The sequence below is a fragment of the Lagenorhynchus albirostris genome, chromosome 12, assembly GCF_949774975.1.
Source record: "Lagenorhynchus albirostris chromosome 12, mLagAlb1.1, whole genome shotgun sequence".
NCBI lineage: Eukaryota > Metazoa > Chordata > Mammalia > Artiodactyla > Delphinidae > Lagenorhynchus > Lagenorhynchus albirostris.
In genome coordinates, this window is record NC_083106.1 from 73,808,519 (window position 1) to 73,828,387 (window position 19,869).

The window sequence follows — 19,869 nt, forward strand, 5'->3', positions numbered from 1 at the left end:
CAAAATACGCCATTCCGTTTTACATCATTCCAAACAACTTTAATTTTGGAGTTTCCTCCACCAGTGCAAAGCAGATCTGAGAGATGAACAGATAGAGCTAGAGAAAAGGGGGCTGCACGCAGGCAGCAACTGCAGAATCAGCGTGAGAACGTTCAGAGCCCCTGTTCACATCCCCGTCCCCACAAAAGAGCAGAAACCAAAATATGGCCAGCTGCAAGATATGGATTTGAACCAGAGGCCAAGGCTAAGAAAACTATGGGTTAAAAGAAGATGTGGCACATATATACAATGGAATATTACTCAGCCATAAAAAGAAACGAAATTGAGCTATTTGTAATGAGGTGGATAGACCTAGAGTCTGTCATACAGAGTGAAGTAAGTCAGAAAGAGAAAGACAAATACCGTATGCTAACACATATATATGGAATTTAAGAAAAAAAAATGTCATGAAGAACCTAGGGGTAAGACAGGAATAAAGACTCAGACCTACTAGAGAATGGACTTGAGGATATGGGGAGGGGGAAGGGTAAGCTGGGACAAAGTGAGTGGCATGGACATACATACACTACCAAACGTAAAATAGCTAGCCAGTGGGAAGCAGCCGCGTAGCACAGGGAGATCAGCTCGGTGCTTTGTGACCGCCTGGAGGGGTGGGATCGGGAGGGTGGGAGGGAGGGAGACGCAAGAGGGAAGAGACATGGGAACATATGTATATGTATAACTGATTCACTTCGTTATAAAGCAGCAACTAACACACCATTGTAAAGCAATTATACCCCAATAAAAAAAAAAAGCATCCTGAATTCTACATAAGAACCAAGAATTATAAAAAATAAATGGAGATAGTTATTGCTTTAGAACTGACGTTATGCACTGGTTCTCAGAAGTTAGTATGAGTCAGAAGCACCTGAAGGCTGTGAAGACAGAACGAGCTGGGCCGTCCCCAGGGGTTCTGATTCAGTAGGTCTTGAGCTGGCTGAGGCCCGACAGCCTGCATTTCTCATTAGCTCCCACAGTGCTCCTGCTGCTGGCATGGGGATCCAGCCTGATGGCCACCTGGAGAGCACTCTGTAAGGATTTCAGTGGCTAACTCTTTTCCAAGCCTACTTTCTTCGGCAGAGAAATTCTCTAGCTATGAAATAAACTCTTTTTTAGTCTTTACTGGGACAAGAAAAGATTCAGTTAAGAATCCCTGAAATGACACATAAACAATCACAGGGAAAAAGCTGAAAAACTGTTGAGCCTCGATCCTCATCAGGGTCTTTCATAATCTCTCCCAGGGCCACACCTACAACAAATTTCTCAAGCTCATTCTCTTAGCTGGAATTCTATAACATTAAACATTTCCCTCACCAATCCTGATATCAAAATCCGGAGCAAAGTGAATAGTACTTTTCCAAATGTTACTTAGTCCCCATTTATTAAAAACTGGGGAAAAAAAAAAAACCTGTATTAATTGATTAGCTTGAATTGGTTGGCCTTACAAATATAGTACTTATAGGGTATTCATAGTAATTAGAAATCAAACAGCTACTCAGTATATAACATTGGTGTTTTCCTTTTCACCTCAAGCTTATAAATTCTTTTGTTATTTTTTATTGCATAATGGGATATAGATAACTATAGAGTTCCCCCAAAATGTAGAGATTCAATTTAAAGTATGCTTAAATGAAGAGCAACTGGAACTCTGATAAATTTCCCGCAGAAATGCAAAATGGCATAACCACTTAGAAAAAGTCTTCAGTAGATTCTTATAACATTCAATCTGCTCTGACACATCAATTCTATTCCTGGATGTTTATCGCCAAAAACAAAAAGAAAGAAAGAAAGAAACAGTATGTTCACAAAAACACTCGTGTAAGAATGTCTCTAGCAGCCTTGTACAAAATAGGCAAAAACTGAAAACAATGATCATTTGTCTATCAACAGGGGAAGGGATAAACTGTGATATATTCATACAATGCAAATGCTACTCAGCAATGAAAAAGGAATAAACCACTGATACAAGCAACAACATGAATGAATCTCAAAACCATTAGGCTGAGCAAAAGAAGGCAAACACAAAAGAATATACACAGCACAGTATGACTTATATGAGGGCCCAAAGCATACGCAACTAATCCATGCTGAAAGCAATCAGAAAGTGGCGATCAGAAAGTTTGGGGTAGGAAGAATGGATTGGCAGAGAAGAGGCAGGAAGGAGCTTCCTGGAGCAATGAAAGTTTTCCAGTCTTGTTTTACATAGTAGTTACATGGATGTAGAGGACTGTCAAATCTATCCAACTGAACACTTACAATCTCTGCATATGTATTTAAATGTACGTAATTCACATCACAATAAAACAAAATGTTTTAAGCCTAACTATTCGAGGAAAAGAGTGGTTTGCCAAAGCACCCTGAATTTGAAATAAAATACACTTTAGGCAGAATAAACAGTTTGATGTTTAAAAGTCCATTATGGCTGATAAAGAAGCAATGATAGATGAGTGTTTACAGAATTATGATTCTGAGCTAGAAAGAGGGTGATCAAACATTTCAGTTTGCCCTAGACACTCATCCCAGTGCAGACCTGATGTTACAAAACTAATAGTGCCCCCTTCACTATCAAAGGAATCCTAATTTAGATGAAGACCTACAAGGACACTTTAGCTAAAAGGACATTTGATATTATTTAGTACCTTTTCCACTCAACCCACATCTACTTAGCATCTACTATGTAGCCAAACACAATCCCTACTTTCTGGCTACCTTTTCCACTCAACCTTTTCCACTCAACCCACATCTACTTAGCATCTACTATGTAGCCAAACATAATCCCTACTTTCTTGCTACCACTTCACATTGCTTCCCTGTTTCCAAAATTAAAATTTAAATAGCTAGATGGATTTTCTCTAAAGTTAACTTAAAATATACAGCTGAGGACAAACTAAATATAGAAGACAACAGAATTTTTTTTTCTACAGGGAAATATAAATCAAGCTTATGAAAGAAAAATTATAATTTTGAGCTATGCAAAACAAAATGTATAAAGATGTTCATAAATATAAAATAAAGGAAAAATTTACCTGCTGCCCTGTAAAGTATTTTAGGTTCAAAAAATATACAAGGATTTTTATCCTCTATGCATGACAAAAGAAGTCCCTTGGCCTGGAAAGGGCTTCTGGGTATAACCACCTGCAAAAACAGATTTTTTTTTAAGACAAGTTCAGTGAAAATGAATCCCAGTAAACTCACATACAAGGGTTGATATTTAAATAACCAATTGTTACTAATTAAATATAGAAATCTTGTATTTTTAGACTAATTACCATTTGTCATAAAATTCACATATTGTCCAAAATGATCCCATTTGTTCCACAAATATTTATCAGATGCCCACCATATTCTGGTAATTAAGATACTGCTATTCTCTCAAGGAGTTAAACTGGCATATACATATAAAATAAAAGGAAACCACAAAGAGCACTCATCAAAACAAAAAAGTAAATTTGTCAATATCTTCCTGTATTTACTTATAAAGAAATCTTTTCTACTAATATCCAACTGGTACTTTTCAAAGGCATGCAACTCTCTTCTCCAATTTTAAGATGCCAAAATCTCCTCCTTTCCCATGAAAAATCTGGCCTTCATTTCCTAAGTGGAAAAATAATCCACTGAACTTTATGATCCAGGTAATATAATGTGCAGTTACTGCAAAGCTAAAAGAAAAGTGTGGACGTTGCACATTTCCAGTTGGGGAAAGGGCTCAGGACCTTCTTGAGAATGAGACTGATAATGAGGAAGATGATGGTAATAACAGCAGGTGGCATACGTGTTAACTGTTGATTAATCCACTATGTGGATTAATTCATGTTCATAGCAACCCCATGAAGTAGCAATTATTATTTTCCCCAATTTAGAAATAGAGACTGAGGCTTAAAGAGAGACAAGTAGCCTGCCCAAGGTTACCTCGATTGCTAAAGCAAGGATTCTTGCCTGTTCTGACTGACCAAGCTCTTAATTTCTACACCATTTTGCCTCAAATCACAAACTCTTGTCCAGTTTAATGATTGTTAAATAACTACATAAAGATGTTATTACATAGGAAGAGTTATCATTAAAATAAACCTGAATTTATCACAAAGACTCAAATAAGATTCCTTGAAGCAAACTATATTTGGCTTTCAAAATCATTTTTATACCATTTTATTGAAGAATTTTTATTTAAAAAGTAAAATAACACAAATCTCACTATTTTCCGAAAAGAGACTGTTAAATACATTGCTCATCATAGCACACAATGTCTTTATCTTATGTTCCTATTTTAGTTTTTATTCAGCTGCTTTCTTCATGTATTTATTTTTAGCCTTTTGTACTATATGTATATTCTCATTTGGGATAAAATAAAAGAGAAAGCATGGGGGGAGAGAGGTAGGGGTGAGAGAAAAGAACTGCTCTCAAAAATACTGGGTAACATCATAAACATTAAATGTGAATCAATCTTCAGCTCAAGCACAAAAATAACTGTTGCCTCAAATGTGGTTTTTGTCCCAACCTACCATTTCTAGCTTACATTGAAAAATTATGCAACCCCTACTTAACTACAAAATTTTACAACTTTGATCTGGTAGAAAAAACAATAAAACATAGACATACTTACAAATGACTCATGTTATCAAAAACCAGACATAAAGCTCTGGGTAGAAATATCTATGAGTTTTTATACTGATTCCCTGGAAAGCTCTTCAGAAAATAGAAAAGAAGATAATGTAAAAAATTAGGACATAAAATAAGCAAAAAATATATATTTTTTTAATCAAAAGACCCAAGCTGTTGTGGAAGACCTAAGATTATTGTGGAAGGCTGTAAAAGGCAGATGCTTCAAAATTAATTGCTTGAGCAAGTATTACGTTACCCTGGACTGGAAAACATACCTAGGTAACCAAGTCTTCTGTCGGTCTATTTAAAAGTAAGAAATAGACTAAAAGCAAAATTTTATTCCTGTGACTTTGAGGTAAATATGCACTAAGCAGTAGACTTATTAAAATTACTCCAGAATCAACTGTTAAGTGAGAAAGCCCCATTAGAAAGAAACCAAGCTTTCTGCTCAAATGGAATTTGCAAGTAAGGCCTTTTTGCTGAACAAATCTGTGAAACTTGCCAAAGACTGATAGGAATGTATAACTTGACAAATGTAGGAATGTATAACTTGATTGATAGGAATGTATAACTGTCAGTTTCATTTTTCATGTCTTGGTAATATATGTTATTTTGATAAATAAAGATGATTTCTATCACAAAAAAAAACAAAAAGAAAGAAAGAAGGAGAGCTTTGAAAGAGATGGAAGATAAACTATGTTCTCGGTTTTATTATTTGAAGTCTATGAAATTCACATCGGGGTAACGCCAGTGCTGCTTCAAGGAAAATATTCTATAAACCTGGATGTTGGCTGCTTAATGTAAATGAAATAAAAGCTCTCTTTCTTAAAAACAATTAAGTTCACATAAATTCCAAAAATCCTGATTGCTTTTCTCTAGATAACCATATTAGTTAATATTAATCGAATGAACCAAAACAGAAACATCAAATGGAGAGCAAATAAAGTACATAAGTGAGAATACCTTGATTCCTGGGCAGTGGGCAAAAAAAGCTTCAGGACTCTGGGAATGGTAGAGAGCCCCATGGCCGACACAGCCCCAAGGGGACCGGATGGTGAGGCTTCCACAATTAAAAAGATCCCCAGAGCGATAGCGATACTTGGCGGCTTCATTAACAATCTGAGGGGGAAAGAGAGAAGGAACATGTCACAATGAGTCCCTTTTCCCATCCATTTTCATAAGCCATTTATTTGATCTTTAAATATATGTCCATAACAAAATAGCTCAAAGGTAACAAAAAGTTCCTAAGATAGGGGTTGGGAGAGTGGAGATAATTCTTTAATACTTCACGGACTTCCCTTAGAAAGGCTCGATTATGGTAAAATGCAATCTTCTTACCTGATCAAAAGCAGGGAAAATATAATCTGCAAACTGAATTTCCGCAATGGCGGTAGCACCAGTGACTGCAATTCCAATTCCAAATCCAACAATTCCTTGTTCACACAATGGGGTATTAAAAACTCTATCTTTACCTACAAAAGAAATGAAAGTCATCTTAATGTGACAAAAGGGAGTAATGTAATGCACAATACATCTGAAAATTCACTGAGTTAATAATGGTGAGATAGAAGAAAAAAGCATAGAATATGTGGATGAAACAGAAAAGAAAGAGTACGATGGTTGGTTTCAATGCAAACATAGTAATTATATGAACTCTAAATAATCTAAATATCCTAATTAAAAGAAAGATTGTAACACTGGGATACAAGAAACCAAAACCTAACTACTGAAAAAAAAACACTCAAACGATAAAGATAAATGTAAAGAAAAGGAAGGAAAAAACGCACAATGGAAAACCTAACCAAAAGAAGTTGGTGTCACTACGTTAATTGCAGACAAAGTAGACTTTAAGGGAAAAGGCATTACCAGAGATAAAGAGGGAAAATTCATACTGTTAAAGGGTTCAATTCATAAGGAGGATATAATTCCAAATTTATAGTCATCTAATAACACAAGCTCCAAATAAACAGAAAAAATTGACAGAATTAAGAGGATAAATAGATAAAATTCCCAATATAGTAGGAGATTTTCATGTACCAGTCTCACTGACAGAAAAAGCACACCAAAATAAAAAGTTAAGGGCTTCCCTGGTGGCGCAGTGGTTGAGAGTCCGCCTGCCGATGCAGGGGACATGGGTTCGTGCCCCGGTCCGGGAGGATCCCACGTGCCGTGGAGCGGCTGGGCCCGTGAGCCATGGCCGCTAAGCCTGCACATCCGGAGCCTGTGCTCCACAACGGAAGAGGCCACAGCAGTGAGAGGCCCGCGCACCGCAATAAATAAATAAAAAGTTTAAAACTATTGAACATTTGAACATGATTAACAAACATAACCTAATTGACATACTACACCCGAGAACTAAGAATACAAATTCTTTTCAAGTAAACAGAGAACACTGACACTAACTGACCACAGAGTGGGCTATACATCCAATCAACAACTTCCAAAGGATTAAAATCCTACATAGTATATTCTCAGACCATGGTGGAATTAAGCTAGAAATCAATAGTAAAGTTTTAAAAAAAAATCTGCACCCCCACGTTCACTGCAGCATTATTTACAACAGCCAAGATATGGAGGAAGCAACTTGAGTGTCCATCAATGGATGAATGGATAAAGAAGATGTGATAGATAGATGGATAGATAGACAGACAGACAGACAGACACACACACACACACACATACACACACACACAATGGAATATTACTCAGCCATAACAAAGAATGAAATCTTGCCATTTGCAACAACATGGATGGACCTAAAGGGTATTATGCTAAGTGAAATAAGTCAGACAGAGAAAGACAAATACTGTGTGATTTTACTCATATGTATAATCTGAAAAAAACAAAAAAAAAAGAAAGAAAGAAAACCAAAACACCAGGCTCATAGGTACAGAGAACAGGTTGCTGGTTGCCAAAAGTGGGTAGGTGGGTTGGGGAATGAGTGAAGGTGGTCAAAAGCTACAAACTTCCAGTTATAAAACAAATAAGTCATGTAATGTACAGCACGGTGGCTATGGTTAATAATACTGTATTGCATAGTTGAAAGTTCCTAAGAGAGTAGATCTTAAAAGTTCTCATCACAAGAAAAAATTTTTTAACTATGTGAGGTGACAGAGGTTAACTAGACTTATAGTGGTGATCATCTCACAAAGTACACAAATACCCACTTATGTTGTACACCTAAAACTAATATGTCAGTTATGCCTCAAAAAAATTGTTTTAAGCCTTGCATTAGGAAAGAAAACTTTAAATATACGTCTAAATAACCCATGTCTCAGAGAAGAAATTATAATGGAAATTAGAAAGTAGCTTGAACTGAATGATAATGAAAAAACTACGTGTCACAACTTATTGAAGTTCCCATTTCGGTAATGGCAGAGTAGCTTTTGTCACACTAGCCCTCCCACATCTAATGATTACAAATCTGGACAGAATATAACAACTACTTAAAGGTGTCAGAGAACCAAAAAGCAGGTCTGAACAGAAGGAGACTTGACCCTTGAAAGAAAGGAAGCACATGCAGGACGGGCCCCACCTTTATCAGGCTTGTTCCCAGTGGGGGACTCCCCAGGCTGACATGAGACAGCTAGAACTCAGACACACAGACTCAGTCCTGTTGACCTGAGGTGTCAGGGAATGGAGTCTGGGGCTGCCAGTGGCTGGAACCTGAGACACTAAGTCCCTCAAAACAGGGCACTCCATGGGGGCACCCCAAAATCTGTGCATGCACTCTGCTCAAACCCTCGGCTGACCCCGTGCCTGGCGCAGATGACAAGAGCTGGGACCCACCGGGCTGATCAGAGATGTCAGCCGTACCCACTGAAGACTTTTAGACACTCTTCCAATGAAAGCGTCTTGATAAACACCTTAGGTTTTCCATTAATCCGCAGGATACATTATTAGCATACAACTCAATTCTCACTTGAAATTTTATCACCTCTCAACCAGTATCAGTATTTCATGAAAAATTCTCATTTCAGGGAGCTGGATGGACACAAGCAGTGGCCACAGTCTGGCCAGGGGATGAAAAGTACGGGGACCAATCAGGATTCGTGTTTAGTTTGTCATCATGATCTGGGATTACCTTCTGAAATTGTGACCCCCATCCCTCATCAGTTTCCTATCTGACTGCAAGTAGCTTGATAACTGCTGAAGATCTGCACTTCCATTAGACCAAGAACAATTCACTGGTAGAAAATGAACACAGATTCCAGCTGCCACCTGTGGAATCCACATCCCTGAATACCGCAAGCACTGTAACCAGATGAGCAGGGTTCCTATCTATTCTTTGCTACCTCAAGTGCCCAGATTCAGATATTCTTCATCTCAGTAAACATAACCCTTTTTGCTGCTAGAGGGCAAAAGTTGAGTCTCTCAGAACTCTTACTCCAAAACAGTTTGAGGAAACTGTTTAACAGCTCTCGCCAACAAGTTTCTAAGCTCTAACAGAAACTGCTTCAACATGAACTAAATAATAAAAGTCTGTTTCTTAAAAAAAAATAAAAAGATGAAAAGCAAGTATAAAATTTTTAAAAATCTGTTTCTATTTTCTCCCAAACAGGTCATGATTGAGGGTAAGAGTACAAATAAAATGCACAATACTGATAACTTCCTTTACTTTAGAATGCAATTAACCTAACATAAAGTTCATACACATAGTATCCCAATGGGTGATTAATACATACAGGGATTACACTATGAGTTAAGACAGATCTGGGTTTAAGTGCTATCACCACAAGTTACTAAACTCCCTATGGCTCAGTTTCATATCTGTAACAGACCAATCATGATACTGAAAAGACAAAAATAATTCATACATGTATTCAAATGTTTACAAAGTACCTAATATTGTCTAGATGCTATTCTAGATGCAGAGGATACAGCAGCAAAGAAAACCAAAAAAAATCCTATCCTCATGGAACTTAGATTCTGGTCAGGGAAAACAGACAATAAAAACAAAATAAATGAGTAAAATACATAGCGTATTAGATGATGACAAGAGCTGCAGAGAACAGTAACACAGGGAGTAAGTGGTCAGGGGAGAGGAAGTGGAACTCCTATGGTTTTAAACAGGGAGATAGGGGAGGCACCACTGAGAGATGACATTTAAAGGAAGAGTTGAAGGAAGTGAGGAAATGTACCGTGAGTACATCCCAGGGCATCAGTGTTCTGGACAGAGGGACCAGCAAGTGCAAAAGTCCTGGGGTATAAATATGTTTAGCACTTCAGAGGAAAGGTACGAAGACCAGAGTGCCTGGTATGGAGTAAGAGAAATAGTGGTAAGAGATGAAGCTAAAGAGTTAAAAGGATGGGCTGGGGCAGTGGCACAGGTCGGACGGGGCCTGGGGTGCGGGGAGGGGGGGCACTGTAAACAGTCTGACTTTGACTGTGAGAATGAGTGAGTCAGTAAGTAGGTGAGTGAGACAGGAAGCCATGGAGCAAAGTCACGCCATCCTCCAAGTTGCATTTCAGCAGGATCCCTCTGGCTGGTATTTGGTGAACAGCCTGTAAATAGGCAAATGTGGACACAGCAAGACTGATGACAGGATGCTGCAATCATCCCAATAAGAGATGATAAGAGCCTCCAGATATAGTCTAAAGATAGCGTCAGAAGGATTTACCAAGGAAAGGGAAAGGGACGTGGAGCATGAGTCAGAGAAACGCTAAAGATGAGTCAGTGGCTTTTGGCTTGAGTAGCCTGAGGAGAGAGTTACCACTGCCCAAGGAAGGGAAAACTAGGAAGCAGCATGTTGTGATGAGAAACCAGGAGCCCAGTTGTGGAGATGTTACATTTGAGATGCCTTCAGACATTAAGGTAAAGCCACTCATTAGACTGTTGGATATATGAGTTGAAAGTCTTCAGCATGAAGATTGCATTAAAAAAAACATGTGATTGGATGAGATTCCCAAGTACATTTAAATGGGTACCTAGAGAAAGGAGAGACCCAGTGTTAAAAAGACATGAAAAATAATCAGCAAAGTTGAGAACGAAAAAAAGCCAGAGTTTGGAGGAAAAATAGTAGAACGTGCTGGCCTAGAAGTCAAATGAAGCAAATGATTCTAAGACCAACCTGTTCCAGTTGAAAGTGAGATGAGGGCTGAGGGTTTTCTAACTGGTGACCCAGACATAACAGTGTCTGCCAAGTGGGAGGGAGGGAGAAAACAAATGCCTAATTCAAGAGGGATGGGAGAAGAGAAATTGGAGACAAGAAATAATGACAATTACTTGGAGAAATTCAGCTGTAAAGGAAAGAAGAGAAAAGGAACAACAACTAGCTGGAGAGGAATATGGAATCAATAGAGGGATTATTTTAAGATGGAAGAAATAACAGGATATTTGCAGGCTGATAGAAATGATCAATAGAGAGGGGGACATTGATGATTGAGAAGATTAATGAAATGGAGAGAAGGAAGGACGATTGGAACCATGTGTTTGCGAAGATGACAGAGGCAGGGGTCTGGTATGGAGAGGTGACAAGAACCCTGACGTTCATTCAGAGTGCAGGAGGAAAGCATTTGCGGGCACTGATGCTGGTGCACAGAAAGATGCAGGGGAGAGAGCCTGCCGAAGTTCTATGTTCACTGCATCTATCGTCTTAGTAAAATGTGAAACTAGATTATTAGCTAAGAGTAAGGACAGGGGAGGCAGTGTTGAGAAAAGAGTGTATGAAATAGTCATCTGGGAAAATGGAAGAGTGAATGCAACAGGAACATGCAGCATGAGTGGGCTGTGGAGATCACTAGTCTTGAACGGAAAGTGAGGTCAGTTGGCAAGATGACATGTTTTGTTCCAGCAATATTCAGCCCAGGATTTAGGATTTAGACAGAGATGGATTTAACTGGCATTGGATTTTGCCAAGCAAATCATGGCACGGAATTTAAACTGGGTGTAAAGAGAAGAAAAGTCGTCGGGGGAGTAAGAGTCAGTGACAGGGTGGTGGGATTCGTGGATTTTAAGAATCAATAAGGTCAAAGGACTGTTGGAGTCAAAGCACTAGAGGCAGTGAGCTGGGCAGGTTCAAGGTAGACATCAGAGCTGGGGAGGCTTCCAACTGAGATGATGGTGGGACTGCAGTTACTAAAAGTTCTTCAATGACCAACAGCGTTGACTGGGTCAGAAAAGAATAAATAATACCTGAATTACTTCTTTCTGAATTTAAGACAACTGAGTAAGATTAACATTTCAGATAAACTTATGGTTATTGATAATACAGATAATAAGAATAGGAGATATTCATTTGCAGCAACATGGATGGACCTAGAGATTATCATACTAAGTGAGGTAAGTCAGAAAGAGAAAGACAAATACTGTATGATATCACTTACATGTGGAATCTAAACTAAGACACAAATGAACTTAACTACAAAACAGAAACAGACTCACAGACATAAAGAACAGACTTGTGGTTGCCAAGTGGGGGGAGGGGGAGGGTTGGATTCAGAATTTGGGGTTAGCAGATACAAACTATTATGTAGAGAATGGATAAGCAACAAGGTCCTACTGTATAGCATAGGGAACTATATTCAATATCCTGTAATAAATCATAATGGAAAAGAATATATATATACATGTAACTGAATCACTTTGACCTACACTAGAAACCAACACAACTTTGTAAATCAACTATACTTCAATTTAAAAAATAAAAAAGTTTTAATAATAAAAATAAAAGATATTCATACAAGATGCCACTTTCTTATATTTTGGTAACTCTCCTTAACTTTTGGGCTAATCTCTTTGTGTAACTCCATGATCCCCTGAGTCAATAAAAATATGTAGAATGCACAAGTGTAGATGGCTGATCATTTAAATAGCTGACTCCAACTTCTCATTTGTTGAAGGTTAAGTATAAAGTCATACCACCACTTTCTAGCAGCTTTTCTTTTGTAAAGGGAATGTGATAAGAAGTTTGACACCACTGGCAGTGTACTATCTGTTAAAGACATCATCCACTAAATGATGCCAAACATCACCAGCAGTTGACTTCTCCAGCCAAAGAATCACAGATGGGCAAACTGAATCCACCAGTGAACCCCGTTCCCTATGACAACATCTAGGCCACAACTGTGGACCAGAAACAGTAAAAAGAGTGCAAAGAAACAACACTTAGGAAAAAGCGGCAGCATGGTTTAAGGTGACAACCAATTACCTCCTGGTAGGTTAAGAAAATTGAAGATCTCAGTATCTTTAATGCCTAGACATTGTTTGGAACACATAGCTAGTTTTAAATTAGAGTTTTTCTTGTGAATAAAGTGGTCCTGTAAGTTATTAAATCCACCTAGGGTAAAATTAAATTTTTCCCAATAAAAAATTCTGAAAAGGCAGCTCTAAAACTGGCCATCTCTATCTAAGGAACTAGGATTTCCTTAGGACACAAATCTGAATAGGTCAGAACATCCTTCCAGAAAAAAGATCAACTCCATCAGAGAAAGCCCTCAAGTCCCAGATTCCTTGAGCAGAAAGATAAACAAGGACATAAACGTTTGTGACTAAGACACAAAACATGGGAAATAAATGTCATTATAGACACAATTTTAACGGGGCAGGTAATATATCCCAGTAATTCTAGTCACACACTTTCTGGAATATGTTGTGATATAAAGTTTGTTGGTGAAGAATTTAATAAAGATGAAAAGCATTTGTTTGAGGGTCAAATAAAGCAAAAATACAAAGTTAATCCAGATCACTTCTATTCTTAAAATAAGAGGTAGAAAAGAACAGAACATCGCATTCATTAGATAAACAGGCCAGATAGACATTTAGAAGATAAATATGCAAATAAATGTTTCTAAACATACTAGGTAAGAAGAGCATACAAGTTATGTTCCAAACTGAAATATGTCTGGGAGTATTGGGATACCAAAAATAATTAACAGATGTTAGCTGATCAACAGGCCTAAACTGAGCAGTCCCAGGAAAACAGGATTGTCCTCAGTAAACCAAGACTTATTATTGGAGGTAAGGAATATTAATACTTAGGTGGAAAGTATATAAAGTGTATAAAGTAAAAGGGGAAATATAAACCACCTTGGCCATAACTAATCTGCCATATACTAGCATACTAAATTTGGCTACTCATGACCCATAACTAGAAAAACGAAAAAGTGAGTTGAATAGGCACTCCTACCATCAAGGTAGCGGTCATGGTCTACTGCCTGGGGTGGGCACTGATGCATGCAGCCCAGCTCCCCGGTCCATGAAGAACTTGCAGCCCCAGTTGCTGAGAGTGCCCTCAGCCTCGACTACACTGACCTCCAAGCTCGAGGTCATGCTTGGGGGCCAACATCCAATGATTAGTCAGCGTGAGAGTATAAAGGCCTGGTCATTTCAGCCCACCTACGGACAACTCAAAAGGGTCATTATGACTGCAGACATCCCACAGGTTGGCCAAGGCCATCCTTGGACCTGCATCACTCTGGACAGTCTGATTAATTAATCCTGTAAATTAACAGTAAAATGGGAATATAGATGATTAATAATCAGCCCCTATCTTCTGATTAACCCTGCTTTCCTGGAAAGCAGCACTATATTTATGGTTCCAGAAGATGCCAGTTCCAAGGCCTCCAGATTGAGTAAGTTTACCTCTGCTTACAATGATCTTACAGTAACATTCTCCAAACTGTAGCCTCCAGGCAACAATAGCTAGAAAGTGCTGTTTGTGAGTTTTGTTCTATAGATTCTACATTTATTATTCTGAATACTCCTAGGAAAGAGATCTGGGTTATTAAAATAGATAAGACAGAAAAATTAAAGAGGATAAAAATCAACCAGGAGCAAATGTGCTTAGTAAATGTTTATTGAATGAATGGATAGATGAAATGCAGAAGGTCCCACTGTAACCAATGAGCCTACAACTCTAGGTGCAGAACCAACAATGTCCAGATCCAGCAAAGCCCAAATCAGCTCCGAGGATTCAATGACCGGATTAGAATTTGTGAGCTCCTCTACTGAGAATACAGATTATTATCTCACTCATCTTTGAACACTCAATAGTACCTAGCACAATGTCTTGAATTTAGTGGTCATTCAATAGTTTTACCTGAATGAACAGGCTTAAAAGGCCCATCAAGCTTGGGCTGAAAAGGCACTTAGTCTATGACAGTCGGGATGTAGTAATGTCCCACCAAGTGCTCAAAACATATAGATATGACAGCAAGGCAGATAGTAGTTTACTTGAAAATGTAGTAATACATACATGACATTTTTCATTTAAAGAATGGGAAAATGTGACAGTGAAGAGAGACCACAGACTCACCCAGGCATAAAGAGGAGAATTATCTTCAATCATCTCTAGTGCCTTAAATAGTCCTTGACATACAACATTTTAAAAATATCTGTTCAACAGATGAATGAATGAAAAAAACAAATGACCAAAATAACATTAAAATAAGAAATGATAGCCAAAATCAGGGGAAATTATAAAATCATCTAATAGAAACTGAAATAGGAAACATCTGGTTGGGGTTAGTCACTATAATTATGATACAATAATGTTCAATATCATAGACCAGGACTTCTCAAACCAAGTATTAGATAGACAACTTTTAAAGGAAAAATATACTCTGCATTCCTAATGTCAACTTAAATCAATTTTAATATATTTTAATTTATACAAAATTAAACTCAGCATTTATTACCCTGATAAGAAGATAAAGGCAAAGCAAACTTTTAAATACAAAAAAAAATACTGCATAACCAATTCAACTCAAGTTAACAGCAAAAATGGAGTATAACAAATAATGGTTGTCTGCTGTAGCAACATAGCTTCAGACAGGATTCTATCTATAATCTTTCTGATTTTTTTTTTACTTAATCATTCTAATGGAAAAAAAATGCCTTTTCACTTAAATTCACTGCACAAAATAGTATGTAACCTCATGGCTTTCTTTGACAATTGAGGATAATCAGACCTCATACTAAAAAAAATACCCACGGCATTCCTTGAATGCTAATTTTAAGGAAGTTACTTCCAGATAAAGTTGGTATTACAACCATGTTGAAATCCTCATTAAATGCGTATCTATTCAATTATCGCTGGAATCAGGTATAGAAAATTCTTCAGTGTGTACTTACGGATATACTGACTATTAATGAATGGTTGAAAGTTAAATGGAATCTATTAAATTCATCTGTCTGTAACTTGAACATGTTATTGCTATAATGCTGGTTCCTCTGGGTATGGCATGCAGGGATGCTATTAGAACAGTTTGTTATCTGAAGTTCAGTGAATGCTTCAGACTTCAGACACTGTGAAGTAGCTGGCCTTCACACAGCACAAACACCAATTTATCACATGGCAATATTTGATTACATGGCAAGTGATCCAGATGATATGCTTATATTATTTTTTAAGATTATCACTGATATTAAAACCCTCAAATTTTAAATCTCACTGAAAATGTGAAAACTCCCAGAATAGTTAGCTCACACAAGTTAGAGAAAAAATATCCTAGGAAGGGACTTCCCTGGTGGTCCAGTGGTAAAGAATCTACCTTACAGTGCAGGGGACGCGGGTTCGATCCCTGGTCAGGGAACTAAGATCCCACATGCTGTGGGGCGGCTGGGCCCGTGTGCCACGACTACTGAGTTTGCACGCCTCAACTAGAGCCCGCCTGCCGCAAACTACACGCTCTGGAACCCACGCACCACAACTGCAGGGGCCATGTGCCCTGGAGCCAGTGCACCACAACTAGAGAGAGAAAACCCACATGCTGCAACTAGAGAGAAGCCCGCACACCACGACGAAGAGCCTGCGTGCCTCAGCGAAGATCCCCCATGTGCCGCAACTAAGACCCGATGCAGCCAAAAATAAAAATAAAATAGATAAATAAATAATTTTAAACTCTTTAAAAAAAAATCTTAGGAAAATATCAAATAAAATAATTCCACTGTTCAATTTTAGAAGAAAAATTCTACTTAGGAATACATTGAAAAAAACAATGGTTTTAAAAATAAATTACCCAAGAAGAGTACGGCAATTGTTTAAAAGCACTATCATTAGAAAACAACTTATCATGGGGTAAATTAATCTTTAATTTAGAAATCTTCATTTAAATGGAAGGGCATATAGGAACACTCCTATTATCTACTGGAGGAAAAAAGTTCAAAGTTATACCTATAAGGGATTCCACAGGGGGAAAATATGTTCTTTAAATCAAAAGGGAAAACTAGGTAGAGAATCTGTGAAATAACTTAAGGATCATGTAACAATTATGGTTGGGTATGAAAGGACAGCAAGCAGAAAAACAAATTACAGAAGCACAAAATCCTAGTACTACTGAAGATCTTCCCACCAGCCCCACATCTTCAAATAAGGAAACTGAGCTTTGATTTGAGTGTGGCCTTGTTTCCTTTATCAAGACTTGCTCCATTCTATTGGAGAAGTTTCTTTCCTAAATTGGCTACTGCAAACTACTCAACTCATCAATGCTAAAATATATCTAATTAGACCTTATCTGGCAACACAGTCACGGATGCAAAATAATTCTGAACATTTAATCTGAATGTAAAAATTCTTTATGAACAGTGTCCTGAAATTCCCTCAGATATTTCTCCAAAAACTAAAGCAAATAAGATGGTTGGTTTAAGCCTTCACAGTATATAATCTACTTACCAACAACGAAGTAAAATTAGAAGCATCTTTAAAACAGTGATTTTAAAAATGGTCAAGAAAACACTTGAGAATTTCCTTAAAAGAACTTTTAAAAGAGGTGCTTCAGGGACTTCCCTGGCAGTCCAGTGGTTAAGACTTAGCCTTCCAATGCAGGGGGCGAGGGTTCGATCCCTGGTTGGAGAGGTAAGATCCCACATGCCTCTCCGCCAAAAAACCAAAACATAAAACAGAAGCAATATTGTAACTAATTCAATAAAGACTTTAAAAATGGTTCACATCAAAAAAAAATCTTAAAAAAAAAAAAAGAAGTGCTTCAAACTTTGATTCAATAATTAATTCCACTGCAGTATAGTACTATTACTCTGCATAAATGTATACATGTTTCTATCCTGAAAAGGCAGTATAAAATCTCCAAACTTGTGCATAAAACTAAGATGTTACTAATAGTAAAGTGTCAAGGAGTCTTTACATCATCCATCTTATAGGAAAAGGGGTGGAGAGAAAGGGAAGCTATTAGATATAAGGGAAATTTCAAGTAAAGTCCTCACATCAGTTCAGATTCAACCGAGTATCTCCAAATGACTATCTCAACTTCACAGTTCACATGATCATAATTATGATAGAGTTATTCAAAAAATTCAATATTTCCTGCTTGCTACACTCTTAGAAGTTGGGCATAAATTTTAAAGAGTTTTTTTTACTTTTAATGAATTATAAAGAAATCTTAAAGGGTGAAATAAAATTATTTGGGGACTTAGAAGTTGGATCTTCTTTTGTTTGCCAAGAAATGCAATTACTCTTAGCAATTATCAGATTGAAGGTTACTAAAAATATGAAACATTGGAATGAGATGTTAAGATAAACCATAATGGAAAAGAATATTTTAAAAAAGAATATGTATATATGTGTGTGTGTGTGTGTGTGTGTGTGTAACAATCACTTTGCTGTACAGCAGTAACTGACACAACATTGTAAATCAACTATACTTCAATTAAAAAAAATTTTTTAAAGATGAATGAAGTGCTCAATTTGTTGCAACTTAGATAAGATCTTTAACAAATGAGTTGTATCCTAAGATGTAGGATAAACTGAGGATATACTAAGAGAGTGCGATATCTCAAGTATACCTTTCTTTTTTTTTTCTTAACATCTTTGTTGGAGTATAATTGCTTTACAATGGTATGTTAGTTTCTGCTGTATAACAAAATGAATCAGCTATACGTATACATAAATCCCCGTATCTCCTCCCTCTTGCACCTCCCTGCCACCCTCCCTTTCTCACCCCTCTTAAGCTTATTAGATGGATGTAGCAAGAAATAATATCAAGCCCTGCATCCTTTTGACACCATCAGAGCTTTAACTCTGACCCAGTGAAAAATATTGTTTGATATAATTTTTTTTACCCAGTGGAATAAATATTTACCCAATATGTACCTGACCATATACAAGGCACTGTAGTTGGATGCTACAAATGACAGAGATAATATACCATTTAAACAATGTTACACTTTTAAATATTCAAACAACTTACAATGTAATAAGGAGATAAGTCAAATATAAATAACTATGATACAAGAAAGCAATGTAAAAATAAAATGCTATTAGAGGAGGGGGAAGGAGAGATTCTTTCAGGCTTGGAGGAATCATGCAAAGTTTCATGAAGGAAAACACACTGGAACTGGACCCTGAATAAATGGGCAGAATTTCAATAGGCACAGATAGAAGAAGGAATAGTGTGACCAAAGGCACAGAGGCAAGAAATAAAGTGCAAATTCAGAGTTGGGAAGTGAATCAAGGCAGCTGAAGTACAAATGGATTAGAAAGAGTAGTGGGAGATAAAGATGGGAAGTCTGGGGTATATACACTAGTTAGCATGATGGTTAAAACTGTGGACTCCAAGTCAGAACTCATGGGTTCAGATGTGGTTCCACCACTTTCCATCTGTATGATCTTGGATTGGGTTTCAGTTTCTTCATTCATAAAATTAGGATAAAAATAACTAACCTGGACTTCCCTGGTGGCGCAGTGGTGAAGAATCCACCTGCCAATGCAGGGGACCCAGGTTCGACCCCTGGTCCGGGAAGATCCCACATGCCACAAAGCAACTAAGCCCGTGCGCCACAACTACTGAGCCTGCAAGCCACAACTACTGAGCCTGCGTGCCACAACTACTGAAGCCCACGCATCCTAGAGACCGCACGCCGTAACTACTGAACCCATGCACCGCAACTCCTGAAGCCCGTGTGCTCTAGGGCCCACATGCCGCAACTACTGAGCCCGTGTGCTGCAACTACTGAAGCCCGCACGCCTAGAGCCCATGCTCTGCAACAGGAGAAGCCACCAAAATGAGAAGCCCACGCACCGCAATGAAGAGTAGCGCCTGCTCACCGCAACTAGAGAAAGCCCGCAGACAACAACGAAGACCCAACGCAGCCAAAAGAGCAAATAAAATTATTTTAAAAAATAATAACAACTAACCTGCCTACCAACCAGGATCAAGTAAGATAAGGCATATATAAGTGCTTTGAAAATCATAAGGTATTATAAGAATGTAAAGTATTATCAGGATAGTGGTAATGAAAATAAAATGAAGAAACGGTTTGAGCGACACTACAGA

The 19,869-nt window shown here is 37.8% G+C and overlaps 1 protein-coding gene across 8 annotated transcripts in view; it reads right to left on the reverse strand.

Annotated features, from left to right (window-relative positions):
* The window catches only part of BCKDHB (branched chain keto acid dehydrogenase E1 subunit beta), a 299,229-nt gene that overhangs the window by 245,865 nt on the left and 33,495 nt on the right, over window positions 1-19,869 (reverse strand). For all 8 annotated transcript variants that reach the window (XR_009543796.1, XR_009543798.1, XM_060167628.1 and 5 more), the window contains exons 4-6: window positions 5,977-6,110; window positions 5,602-5,757; window positions 3,066-3,174 (exon numbers count right to left, since the gene is read on the reverse strand). Coding sequence is in view for 6 of the 8 variants with exons in the window: in XM_060167628.1 (XP_060023611.1) it covers window positions 3,066-3,174; window positions 5,602-5,757; window positions 5,977-6,110 (399 nt within the window). In the remaining 2 variants the exon portion in view is untranslated. The remainder of the gene's footprint in view (window positions 1-3,065; window positions 3,175-5,601; window positions 5,758-5,976; window positions 6,111-19,869) is intronic.